The 14,245-nt window shown below is 39.8% G+C and overlaps 1 protein-coding gene across 1 annotated transcript; it reads right to left on the minus strand.

Moving 5' to 3' along the window:
- Positions 1-4,756: 4,756 nt before the first annotated feature.
- LOC309798516 (guanine nucleotide-binding protein G(q) subunit alpha-like) lies at positions 4,757-13,548 on the minus strand. The gene is made up of 2 exons (XM_082646669.1): positions 13,396-13,548; positions 4,757-8,997 (listed from the first exon to the last, which is right to left on the minus strand). Exons 1-2 carry the CDS (start codon positions 13,541-13,543, stop codon positions 8,807-8,809), a joined length of 339 nt encoding a protein of 112 aa, XP_082502795.1. The 5' UTR covers positions 13,544-13,548; the 3' UTR covers positions 4,757-8,806.
- Positions 13,549-14,245: the final 697 nt, after the last annotated feature.

The raw sequence follows: 14,245 nt of genomic DNA on the forward strand, positions 1-14,245 counted from the left end.
ATTGCTGAGAGACATTGAAGCCCCAGCTCAGGTTCATCATAAAAACAAAACATTTTAAACCGGCCATAATTAGGTGTTCTTTCCTAGATTAGGACAGAGCTCTTTAAAGATGGCGCCTGAAAAGACTGGCAAGAGAAACATTAACAACAGCAACAAAAAAAGGTTAGCTGTGGATTTTATCATCTTTTCTGTCTTGATCATGTCAGTATGAAGCATTACTGAGTTAAATGCTTCTAGTAACCAAGAGGTGAGCCAGTCTGACTGTGGCTACGCATGTATTCACACATGGACACAACTTCAAGGGCAAACCGTTTTTAGGTTTTACATGTATACCCACATATGTATCGAGATTAGTTTTTAAGAGCTTTAGGATGAATCTTGTCACCCACTGGTATGAATGTTTGGACAGGCTTTTTCTCTTTGTTCAGCAATGATTGAACTGCTTGGAAATGCTGAGACATTTCACACCACATGCACACAGAGCGTTAGGTTAATCCGATGTCCAAATTGATTTTGCATTTTTCCTCTCCAGCTTCCTGGGTACCCATTCCTGCCATTCCTTTTTTTTTTTTTTTTTTTTTTCCATTTAAAAATTTTATATTGGAGTATAGTTGATTTAGTTTCAGGTGTACACATTCCTGCTAATTCCTTCTGAGAGTTTAAATATTTAGTATCGCCAGCCAAGCCGCCTCATCTCTGAGCCTATTGTGAGCAGGGTGCTCTTTGGCAATTAGCTCCAGGTTACGGGGGAAGGGAATGCGTGTGCTCTGGGTGCAATAAGCCACGTAGGCTTGTCCTGCTGCCGGCTTCCCGGGTTTACAGAAAAGCATTGTCTTAAGGGAGTGATGGTGTCCTCCCTGCAGGAGAGCTTGCGAGTCCATTGTTAGCATCTCTTCCCAACTCTGAGTTGTGACCTTACAAATCAGTAGCTTAAAATTGGGCATGGCGGGGCGGTATTTCAACCATGGAAATCAGCACTCCCTCCCAATCAGTACCATAATCCTGCACTGCTGACCCGCGGTTAACCATTTATCAGGATACCCCTGGGTGGGTTGTTTTGTATTCCACGAAAAGCAAGCAGACCCCTTCTGCTAATGCTGCTCCGAGCCTGGGAAAATAACCATGGCATTTACAATCCCTGACGTGGGCCCTGCACGTCAGGGGCGCCCCAGCCGGTGCCCTGATTGGACAGTAGGTGGCAGGCAGTGTGGGATCCCTAATAGGCATGGCACCCTAGGTGAGGGGACCCCAGAGCAGACACAAACATGGTCTTGTGAGCATCTATGGGAGCTTCTTGGTAGCTGGGTACATAATGTGGAATTCCATTTACAGACTTCCAGGGTTTGCCAAGCTTCACTTGCCAATCTCTCTTTTCCTGGGACTCTCATTTCTAAAGATGCTTAAAATATCCACCATAGAAATACACTGGGCAAACAGCGAACAGAGTGAAAGTTCCAGGGGCGCTTTATGCAGCCTGTCTCAATGGGACAGGCATATAGTCCTCTACGCTGCAGAACTCCTCCTCCAAGGCCACCGAGGGCCAGAGCAGTGCAGGGGAAGGCCCGGAAGGCCCGCTGAGGGAACCCCATCGGCTCTTTGCTACTATGGTTTGGTTTAATTACCCTCTTAAAGAGGCAATTGCCTATCTTACCCTCAGGCTTTTGGGACAGAAAAATATCTGGCCTTTGCATTCTTGAAGAAAACGGAAAGAGAGAGCATCAACCCAGATCATATTTAAAGTCTTGAAGCATAAGAATTCAAAAAGAATCTTTTCAGAATTCCCTGTATATCTTAGATTTTAAGGAGACCCACATTTTACAACCAAGGCCTTGTTTCGCAGGGACCTAAGGGAGGCTCCCTTAAAACAGACTGAGTTCAGTGCCTCACGATAGCTGGATCTGTATTTAATTAGCCATGGCAATGAAACAAAGAAACAATGGTAACACATAGATAACTTAAAACAAAAAGAACCAACCAGAAACCCACCCTCAACCACTGCCTTCCACTCTCCAACCCTGATCAACATTTCAGTAAAGGCTTTAAATATGAAGTAGCTGATGAACATGGAAATGACTCAGAATTAGACAACTAGAGAAAAACAAGACACCAGCTGATGACGATTAGAAGTTGCTCTGTACACACTATCACACGAACTACTGTTGCTCCTTGGAATCAAGTTCTCCCCCCACCTCTGTGCTGTGGTCTAACTGGTTTCTGCCGGCTGTCACATCCTAAGAGAAAAATGGGAGGAGACGGGGAAGGTGAAGAGCAAGGTAGAGCAGCTTTCAGACCAGCTCTTTTATTGCTCCCAGGATAGGACAGAAAACAAATCAGACTAGGCAGGCTTGACCTGTGAGTTGAAAGATGAAGTTAAAATACTTGGCTCAAATAATGTTCAGCAAGTTCCTGTCTTTTTCTGTGGGCGGGGTCTTCAAGATGATGACGCAGAGGGACCAAGGTGAGTCCTGGTGAGGTCAGGCCCCAGCAAGAAGGCCACAGAGCGAGGAGCGCTAGGGGGCTGCTTAACACCCCGGTTCCTCAGCAGAGAGGCTGTGGGAACTGTCACTCCAGGCCTGTACTAATGACAGTCCCCAGGCACACCATTCCCTTCACAGGAAGATCCAGAGAGAAGGGACACCACCTACTGGAAAGGGTCTCTAAAACATGCAAGGATAGGAGGAGAGCCTTAAAACTAAGGCTTTTAAGTAAAAATGACACTTTCTTCTCTAAGGTCAATGGACGGAACAGTATTCTGCAAGACATGAAATTCCCTAAGCAAGGGCTGGGCTACCAAGTAAAAGACCTGATCACAAGTAGCAGCAGCAACAGGTCTTGCTTCTGTTACGGTTTCAGGTCCCTACGTAAGCACCAATTTTCTGGAGAAGCACTTGCTGCCATCACCCCAACTTCACAAAATTGCTAGAAAAAGAAAAGCTAGTTTTTAGCTGATCTCAAAAGCCTCGATGTATGTTTCTAAAAATCACAGACTTAAAGGACACCTACACCAGATCCTTTTTCCCACGTGGAGTGGACCTTTCATTCCCAGGGCTGAGACAAGAAATTCTAATGAAACCCTCTGCCTGTGAGGCCTGTGTTCTTTCTCTGAGGAGGTGGCCTCAGGGTGAAGACTGTGGCTTGTTGTAAGTCTTTATTGAGCAGCTATTTAAACTTGTTTTGACAGTTGCTTGCAACCTAAATTAGGGCAAGTTTTTTTTTTTTTTTTTTTTTTTGCAGTAAGAGGGCCTCTCACTGCTGTGGCCCCTCCCATTGCAGAACACAGGCTCCGGATGTGCAGGCTCATGGGCCATGGCTCACGGGCCCAGCCGCTCCGCGGCACGTGGGATCTTCCCGGACTGGGGCACGAACCCGTGTCCCCTGCATCAGCAGGCGGACTTTCAACCACTGTGCCACCAGGGAAGCCCGGCAAGTATTTTTTTAAAACAAATTTGATAAATACTATCAATATGAAAACTTCCTCTAAAGAAGTTGGAAATTTCTGATTATATTCAGAAAGGAAAAGGGTATTTTTTTTGGTGGTTTAAAAACTATTGAACTTACTTTGGGAAATGGATGTGCAGTATAAAGTGCTTTAAGGAAGGAAAGATTTATTCCAATATTCCTTATAATAAAAAACATTCTCCGAGAGGCTTATTAGGCAACTTCAAGAGAAGGAAAACTCAAGAATGAAGAAAACTGTAGTACAAACTTATGGCCAAAAATACTGTATTTTTAACCAGCAAGATCATTGGGGCATTATTATACAACATTAGGTGTTTTTTTGCAAAACTAGTTCCCATCCCCAAACAATAGACAATACATGCATTTGAATGACATTTTAAGAACAGTAAATATGATTCTTTTAAATACTGCAAGTTAAAAATGTTTTTCTGACAAAACTCCCTAAATACATAGGTCTAGTAAGGGTTTCCAGCATGATGACAGGTGAGGAATCCAGCAAGTTGCATTTAGAGAGTTCTTTGAGGAAAAGAAATCCACCAAAAACATGTTTCAGTCGAAGTAACCTGAACAAAGTTACAAAGTAATTTTCCATCTTCCTTTTCTAAACTTAAAAATATTCTACTGAAGAATATCTCCTCCCAGTTGTTTTTCTGTCTACCAAAGCTTATATGGAAGTCAGAATTCCTTTATCCAAGTGAGATCCAATTTTACCCAATAGATGTTTTCAGAATGTGTAAATGCCACTTACTATTGGGTTGGAATCATATGGGGAAATGGAGGATACATGATAAGGGAAGTAAGAAGGAAATTAATATTTGAGCACCTACTAAGTGCTGGGTGTATATGCATACTTTGAACAGATGATTCTAGAAGCAACAGGGTTATTGAAGGGCATTGGTAGTTGGGAAGACAGCAGGAAATGATTATTCTGTGAGAAAAACAAGTGGCAAGTTCAGACTGTGTACTAAGTATCTACGAAACAGCAGGTGTTTGGCTCCAAAAATCTCTAGCTAGTCATATACAACTAAGCCATTTCTTTTCCTAATTTTATGGAATCAAAATGAAATCCCAAAGACATAGTTACCAGGACAGATCTATTAACGCTACATATGCTGGAAATATGTAGAGATAGATAAACACAATGTTACTTACTAGTTTTAATTTTTGTGTGTGTTTCTAACCAAAGATAACCTTTGGAAGAAAACAGTATACCAAGCACACTTTATCTGTGTCAACTGAGATGTTGTCAATTACCAATTAAGTGGTTTTAAACCCTTATTTAAGAAGAGCAGCAATATCCGTTACAATATTTGGGTACACTTTATTTTTATATGGGTTAACATTCTGCTATATTTCATTTCATTCATTCTTTTTGAGAAACTGAAAACAAAGGGAAATTGAGGGTAACTTGATTATTTCCAACCAGTATCTGAGTCTTGCAGTATCTCATTATGCAGCCCTTTCTTCCCATTATTTTTATATATTTTTTGCAAATAAGTCATTTTTGACCCATTATCCAGCATAAATAGCTTTTCACTGATTCCTAACTTAAGACAACTAAAATTTACAATCATGTGGCAGTATAAATTTTAAAATTACAGTTCGTACACCTTGACAATCAAGATAGTCTGAAGTACAAAAAGTAAATTGTCCTTTAGCTGAATTACCTTTTTTAAATATTAGACCTGCTAGTTAATCTACAAAAAAATACAAGTTTCGGGTGTTCCTTAAATACCTTTTGTAGATGTCATCTGCTAGTAAACAACATATGCAGGTTTCTAGAAGGTTTTTCCCCCCAATCTATTCATGACATTCAACAGAGCTCTTTATATGAAAATGTATTTAAAAACAAACACTTTGAGGGGATTTATTTACTTTTGTTATTTCCCTTTGTTTCAGATATTAGGCACAAACTTCTGAATTTAAGCTCTGTAAGGCATAGTACAAACCTCCAATTTACAAATAAGGGATTCTCTGTGGGTTGGAACTGCCATGTCACGCAAAAAGGGAAAAATCATCTGTAAACTGGTACACTGCAATGTGTTAAGTGAGTCATGAAACGGCTGCTTGCCTTGGTCTGCTGAAGAAAGGTTTCTGTGTTTTGTGTTTTTGTTTTTCAATAAGACATGCCCAAGTCATCACAAAACTCGCCACAGGCCTCCGTTACTGTAACCGAGAGCATCAACAAGAGGGGTCCAGCGGCACACGCTTAGAATGCTTGCAATCACAATAATAATAGAAAGCATGAGTAAACTTTGTTTTTATACAAAACTGAAAAGAATCCCTTCCCACCCCAGACCCTTCAGTAAAACCCCAAACAAAGAAACAAAAAAGAAAATCCTTTAGCTTCGACTGACTAGTGTGGATACAATTCGGTTTCTATGCGTCACTGTAACTAGGGTGATCAATTTTTTCCTTTCTCAAGAGAAGGGATCTTGTCATGCACCCTAAGATGAACAGTGAGACCACAAACCTCAATTCTGCATAGCAATTCCATCCCGATTTCATAAAGACAAATATAACAATCTTTCCCTGTTTTGCTCAGCTTCTTTGAGCTTTGAGATCAGGTTTAATTGACTACATCTACTATAGCTCTATTAAATAGAATATCTTGATTCCCTAAAACTGTAACACTTATGACCTTGTGATGAGGTTTTCTCTATACACACTGTAGGCCTTCAAATGTTGTTGTTTATACTTTTTTTCTTTTCTTTTTTTTTCTTTTTTTTCTTTTTTTTTTGCTGCACCAAATTTAAGATCGCCCTTTCAGGCAAGCAGTGGTCGCTAGCTGTTAAAACATTTCCTTAGTGGATCACAATAGCTTCTAAAACTGCCTTTCTAATAAAGGCCATCAGAGAGGTAATACTAAACTGTGCATATTTGCCAAATAAGAATATGAATTGTATAAAAGCTCATATTCCAATCCTAGGTCAAATGGCAAAAGTTCTACAAAGTTGGTTTCCATGTTTGTATAAAAGCTCCAACTGATTTTTGCTATGAAATTACCTTTGGGTCTTAAGACCTTTGGGTCTTATAATCAGTATACCTCTACTCAGGAATGTGCAAATGATTTTATATAGCACGATGCTAGTACCGCTCCGTACGATAGTAAGGTTTTTTTTTCTTTTCTAAATGGAAAAAAAAAAAAATCCCTAGTCAGAAATAAACTGACAAATTTACATTCTCCTCTCTTAAAAAAGTAAATAAAATAACATTATTCAAAATGTGAATTAGCTATAAGACACACAATACAATTACATAGATACATATCAATACAGCACATTCAATCTGCCAAAAAATTAATGATTACAAAGCCAGTATGGATGATGCAATATCAAGGGAGAGATGTATGTACAATGATTAGAGCATTCGTAATTGCACTATACCTACAGGCAGTCTGTTTCTTAATTAAATTACAGGTGCTTTCTGAATAAGGAGAAAAAAAAACAACAAGTAACCTGTGTAGTTTGAGGCTGGGAGAGTAAAGAATGGGAATATCCCATTACTACTTAGTAACTCTGGTACTCATCTGATAAGCCATTGATTTTCTCCCTCTCCTTTATTGTTCCAAAAGAGTGACGTATATGAAAGTTTAGACTCGTGCCAGACAGTATTGTAGTTAAACTGAGACCAGCATCATGGCCTAATTCTAACTTCCCAGCAGGTTTAAAACAGTCATGACTTATTTTCTTAAATCATATTTCAACTCAAACTGCTTGACAGAAGCTCATCAATACATGTGCTGTGTTTTTTGCATTGGTTGAAAAATTGCACATATAGAATTCCAGATCTCTCTCCTACTATGTTCAGTTATATAAATACATGTTCTATAGAACAGAGAGGTTACTTTTGAGTTTCGGTCCACAAATCTTCCTTAAGTTCAACTCAGCCAGTCACCAGTTTAAGATCCCAAAGATAGTAAACGAGCAGTAACTTCAGATTCTGCAAATTAAAGGTGTCAGAATAATACTATCAACCAATGTTCTTGGCAGACCTACTTGACCTTAAAGAATACAAAGAGAGTAAAACTGGCTTCAAATGAAGAGATAAAAGCAGATTTCATGGGGTATCACATGGGACAGCTTTCCCACATTATCCATTTAGATGCTCAACATGGAATGTGGACACAAAACAATGTGATTTTAAGGGCAAAGAAAAGGACGGACTATGAGAGTCAAATTGACAGTGACCAACTGTTTGGCAACTGGTGTTTCAGGTTCATTCGCAGCCAAACATTTTAGGCTTCACAGTCTTACTCTCTTACATTTTAAGATACTGGCTTTTATCTTTTAAGTTCTTACTAAAAAAAATTTTTTTAAAGCCAGCTTTGGCAACACATACCCATTAACAAAAGTCATTTTTAAAATTGTGGCCCAAACACTAAGAAAAAAAAGAAAGGAAAAGTTTGAACTGAAGGGAAAAAAAATTAAGAGCAACCTATGAAAAGGATCTGGGTAGCAGCCATTAGAATAATGTAGTGTCTCTTGGCATATTTTTTTGGCATCTGCAGTTTGAAGAAAGCAGGGTGAAAAAAAAAAAAGGGAAGGAAAGGAGGAAGGACAATGGCACATGGCATTTCAAAAGAAAGGACTTCTGTGTGTCTTGGCCCTTGCCTTACTGACTTCTGTACAGTTCACTGAGCAACCAAGCTATGGCTGAAGGTAGAAATCAAAAAAAAAAAAAAAAAAAAAAAGACACTTAACCGTTAGATGGGCATCCACTGTCCCAGCCCAAAGTGAGGCAAAACAATATATTTATATAAAAAAAACCTCTACATGTGTATCCAGAGCAATACATTTAAAACCACAGTATTAATACTTACAATCCTTCAGCAAAAACTACAAACTATTAAATTAAGCTGATGTTGATGGCTTAAATTGAATGACAATTGTCCTGACTGTATCATTTGAGAGAAAAACTTGACCAAGAATGGAACTAGGATAAAGGCCATTGTAACGTGGGAAAAATCAGGAGGAAGGGATGGGTTAGGAAAAGGAAAATCAGCTTCATTTTGCTCAATAGAAAAGAAGGGGGGAGAGAGAGAGAGGAAGAAACAGCTCTTTGTGAGTGTATGACTGAGAATTTAAAATACATTGAGTCACAAGGTTTTGCCTAAAAAAAAAAAGAGAGGAAATGTGCTGGGACTGTACTTCAGCATCCTGTTTTTCCTCTGAATAGTTTAAATAAAATCATAATATTTACTACGAACTCTGTGGACACGCTCACACAGAGTCCAGGACGGCAATAAATTAGTATTATGCAAATTGTTTTCCACAGAAATACAGTCCCTCTTGTATAGCTTCAATAGCCCACCAGGGAAGGGAACGGCAGTGTCAAGGAGGCACAACTAGACCAGATTGTACTCCTTCAGGTTCAATTGGAGGATGGTGTCTTTGACGGCGGCAAAGACAAAGCGGATGTTCTCGGTGTCTGTGGCGCATGTGAAATGGGAGTAGATAATTTTGTCACTGTCTGGATTCAGGTCCACGAACATCTTCAGGATGAATTCTCGAGCTGCCTGGGCATCTCGCTGGGGTCCTGTTGGCCAGGGGAGGAAAGGGACATTGGTCAGCTGATCTGTTAAGGCATTTGCTCAGTCAGTGTTTACTGATGCTCACAAAGACCTCTTCAGTGCAGACTTGATCTGTTATAAGCACCTTCCTCAACAGTACTATGTGTAATTGCTCCTCTTTGTCACTTTACCTGCCCATCCATTCATCTCCATCCATCCACAGAATGTGATTAGGTGAAAACAGGCAGACAGCTTGAAGGGTAGGCTAAGTTTAGCTCTGATTCTTTGGGAGATAGGGAGCCACAGCAGAATCTTCAGTAGGGGTGTGATTAGTTTACTTCTGCGGGACTGAGTTAACTGCGCTGGTTTCAGCTGCATAATAAGCATGCGTACGACATAACTGCCTCAGGCTCTCTTGTCAATCTGCCCCCGTGTGTCTCCCCTCCCCCACTCCACGATGGATCATTTTACATTCTCCAGACTGAAATGTCTCTCAGAATACAAAACCTGTTCCTTAAGGTCTGGTCCATCTACAGCTGTCCTCTGTAGCCTCACTTCTGGTGTTTCTGAGCAAACCACATTTATGAGAATTCAATTCACTCTGTGTGATGATTTAAAAAGTTGGTTTACATTTTCTTACATTTATCCAGCGTCTCTTATGTGCCAAGCACTGTCTTAGAAGGATTATGGTACATTTATCAGGATATATGAAGAACTTATTTAATAATTTTGCAACAGATTCTTAGATATGACACCAAAGTCACAGGCAACAAAGAGAAAACAGATCAATTGGACTTCATCAAAATTAAGAACTTTTGTATATCAAAGGACATCAAGAAAGTAAAAAGACAACCTACACACTCTGCTGTACAGCAGTAATTAACACAACATTGTAATTCAACTATACTTCAATAAAAAATAAAAAAGAATGACAAAAAAAAAAAGACAACCTACAGAATGGGAGAAAATATTTGCAAATCACATATCTGCTAAGGGGGTAAATATCCAGAATATACCAAGAACTCCTACGATTCAACAACAAAAAGACAACCTGATCAAAAGATGGGCAAAGGACTTGAATAAACATTTCTCTCAGGAATATATATAAATGGCCAATGAGCACGTGAAAAGATGCTCAACATCATTAGGGAATGCAAATCAAAATCGCAGTAAGATACCACTTCACATCTACTAGAATGGCTATAATCAAATCAAGTGGAAAATAACAAGTGTCAGCAAGCATGTGGAGGAATCTGAACCCTTGTGCATTGTTGCTGAGAATGTAAAATGGAAAACAGTTTGATGGTCCCCCAAAACTCTAAACACAGACTTACCACATGAGCCAGCAATTCCACTCCTAGGTATATACCCAAAAGAATTGAAAGCAGGGACTCTAACAGATACTTGTACACCAGTTTTCATTGCTGCGTTATTCATAATAGCCAAAAGGTGGAAACAACCCAAGGATCCATCAACAGGAATGGATAAACAAAAGGTAGTATATACATACAATGGAATATTATTCCGCTATAAAAATTAAGTTCTGATAGATGCCACAGCATGTATGAACCTTAAACACTATATAAAGTAAAATAAGCCAGACACAAAATGACAAATATTGTACGATTCCACTTAGATTAGATGAAGTACCTAGATTAGGCACATTTATAGAGACGGAGAGTAGATTAGAGGTTACCAGAGGCTAGGAGGAGGAGGAAAGGGGAGTTATTGCTTAATGATTACAGAATTTGTTTGGGGTGATGATAAAGTTGTGGGAATAGTGATGGCTGTGAGTGTAATTATAATATCACTGAATTGCATGCTTAAAAGTGGTTAAAATGGCAAATTTTACGTTACATATATTTTACCATAATTTAAAAAATTAACATAACATACCAAAAAGCATTGAATTATATGCTTTAAATGGGTGGATTTTAAATGGTATATGAATTATATCTCAATAGAGCATAATAGATCCTAATAAATATATTAATTTAAAACTTGTAAATTAAAAGCAACACTAAAACACCCACCACCACCTATCAAGGATTGAGCACCTTTCTCATGTGTCTTTGTGGCACTATATATCTGCATTTCTCCCATTTTTTCCAGTTCTGTACCATGAAAGAAGGTCTTGCGCTATAACCTCCACTCCTCCTCTCTCAGAAGACCCTCTCGGGATCCAAAGCTTAGATTTTTTTCTGTCAGTATTGTTATCTACTGGTTGGGACAAAGAAATCTTTGAAATTTCTACCGAGAGCCTGCAGATTCTAACAAAATGCACCGTGAGTTTCAGACAGCCAACCTGAAAACTTTTCAAACCAATCTTACTGCAAATAACTTTATATCCAACATTGCTGGAAACTGGGAGAAAGAGCCATGAAAACAGATCATTCTCATTTGTACAGTTTACAAAAGGAATGTCTGAATTTCTAACTTCAGAGCCCAGAATTGAAATTTTTGTCAATGATTAAGAAGGCTGGCATCATAATGAATTAAAAAGTTACACAATTACAAATATGTAATCTATATAATCACTTAATGTCCTAGCTTATTTGATGTACTTATTGTTAATAATTCCATAGCAGTAATAAAAAGATTTAAAACCAGGACTAATAGATTGTTAGAACTGGTACAGCCTCTCATTTTCATAAAAGAACACTATCTTTCTGGCTTATGAATGAATTTTGTACTTATTCTTTTTGGGAAAGAAAAGTCTACTTTTTCTTTTTCTAACTAAAGTATATCAGAACAAGACTCAAGTTCACGGGAGAGCACTTGGAGCCTGTTACGTTTTTAAGCATAATTTGCTATTTGAATAAACATAAACTACAAAGAAATCCTTTTAGTCATCATAGCAGTAACAGAATTCCATAGTCTCTAAGGACAATTTTGCAATTCAAGTCCATGTAGAAATGGTAATTTTCCTTCCCGAAGAGAAATACAGAAATGGCATTCATTACAATGAAGACCTTGTAAGTAAGAAATGTGGAAGTGTGAAATTTAGAATACTATATTATGATAAAAATATCACTGCAGAGTGGGCCTAGAATTTTTTCTGTCTTAGCTCATCTTACAAGGGCTTGAAGTCTCCTGGAATGACAGCTGTGTTTGCTTTATGAATAACAATCAGTGTCTGTCTTTCTTTTTCCACGGCCAAGTTTCCTGTATGCATTACGTGTATTACTGGGGGAGATGGACAGTAAAAAAACATCTTGGGATTTAAAGATATTCACGATGGGGCTTCCCTGGTGGCGCAGTGATTGGTAGTTCGCCTGCCGAGGCAGGGGACACGGGTTCGTGCCCCGGTCCGGGAAGATTCCACATGCCGTGGAGCGGCTGGGCCCGTGAGCCATGGCCACTGAGCCTGCGCGTTCGGAGCTTGTGCTCCGCAACGGGAGAGGCCACAACAGTGAGAGGCCCGCGAACCGCAAAAAAAAAAAAAAAAAAAAAAAGAGGCGGCAGGCCATAGTTAGCCACTCCTAACCTAGACTGGAGCACGTATGGGGGGATGGGTGTGGACTGTGCACAGAAGTTATTACAGGGCAGTGGCTGTGACTCTTTCACCTGTTTCAGAGTGGCTGGGTGTGGATGCATTTTGTTACCAATCTATCAACAAGTATTTCTCGGAAGGGGTTGGGTGTCATGCCTGGTCATCCAGGATTTCACAGTCTAGTTGAGGAGGCAAGATTTGTTTATGAAAAGGAAGTAAATAATGCGAAGTGCATACATATGAGTACTGAAGTGGGTGCTACAGACCCTAAGTGCTACAGGAAGAGCTTAAACGATGGGTGCCATCCTTTAGGATGATGGGGCTTCATGGGGTCATGAAGCCCCCAAAAGTAAATATTTGCTAAATATTCACCATGTGTCACGCATCATGCTAAAATGTCACAATATGTTATCTACTATAGTCTATAAAACATAAGTTTGGTCCTAAAGCCCAGAGCAACTAAATGACTTGATCACGGTTCTACAAATAGGAAATATCAGAACGGGGATTTGAATCTGGGTAGATCGACTTCAGACCATGGGCTCTTGACCACAATGTTCAGTTTTCTCTCTAGAGAGAGGCAGAGGCAGACTGTTACCAAACGAAAGGGAAATCAAGAGGGAACTCTAATGGTTGACACACAATTAGTCAAAACTAGGGGATTGTTCCCTCCTTTGAACAGCAAAAGAAAACAACTTCTTATGTGCTTTGAAATAACTATAACTTTCAGCATTGTTGGGGTATGAAACATTTCAGGTCGTCATTAAAAGACAGGACAAACAAGAATTCATACTCCATCCATCACAACGTTCAGGCTTCTGAGGGCAAAGGCAGTGACGGAGCACTGTCGTGTGTCAGCTCAGGCACTGGTCTCGGGAGGCGGGCGGAATGTGTCCCTAGCTACTGGGTGGGTGGAAGAGTGCTGACTTACCATCATATTCTGGGAAGTAGTCAACTAGGTGGGAATACATAATTTTCTCCTCTAGAAGGTCTTTCTTGTTTAAGAACAGAATAACTGAGGAGTTCTGGAACCAGGGATACGTGATAATTGTTCTAAAGAGTGCTTTGCTTTCCTCCATTCGGTTCTGAAAAAAATCATCAGAGAAACAAGGCGTGAATTACATGATTACTCAGTCTGTGAATTGTTTGTATTGTTAAGTCCAACCCATCTTTGGTATGCATTCAGTTTCTGGGGCCCTGAGCCGGGCTGTAGCAGCTTTTATCAGGATTTACATGCAAAAGGCTCAGCAGCTCCTTTCATTAGGCAAACTCTCAGGTTGACAAGCGGAAGAGAATAATAATAAACATCTGCTGACATAACTCTTAAGGTTGAAAGAGAATCATCAAAGGCTGAAGAATCATGCATCTGGCACACTGTCACAAAAGTCCACCAAGCGTCACAAATGTCCACTAAGAATTATTCATTCATGGCCAAATGCTTAAGATCTGAATTAAGAACAAAGTACCAGGCTTCATTTTGCATTTCTTAAGCTATGTGTACTTGGGGCTTCACTATTAGTTCTATTTCATAACAATCAAAACAAAGTTACTTATGGGGCTTCCCTGGTGGTTCAGCGGTTAAGAATCCGTCTGCCAATGCAGGGGACACGGGTTCGAGCCCTGGTCCGGAAAGGTCCCACGTGCCGCGGAGCAACTAAGCCCGTGCGCCACAACTACTGAGCCTGCGCTCTAGAGCCCGTGAGCCACAACTACTGAAGCCCACGTGCCACAACTACTGAAGCGCACGTGCCTAGAGCCCGTGCTCCGCAACAAGAGAAGCC

Source organism: Mesoplodon mirus (assembly GCF_964341445.2).
Source record: "Mesoplodon mirus genome assembly, contig: HAP1_SCAFFOLD_3830, whole genome shotgun sequence".
NCBI lineage: Eukaryota > Metazoa > Chordata > Mammalia > Artiodactyla > Ziphiidae > Mesoplodon > Mesoplodon mirus.

Coding starts and splice junctions, on each gene's coding strand:
- LOC309798516 (XM_082646669.1), bottom strand. CDS start 13,543: ATGGAGGAAAGCAAAGCACTCTTTAGAACAATTATCACGTATCCCTGG. Junction 8,998..13,395: donor CTACTTCCCAGAATATGATG/GTAAGTCAGCAC, acceptor CCTGGCCAACAG/GACCCCAGCGAGATGCCCAG.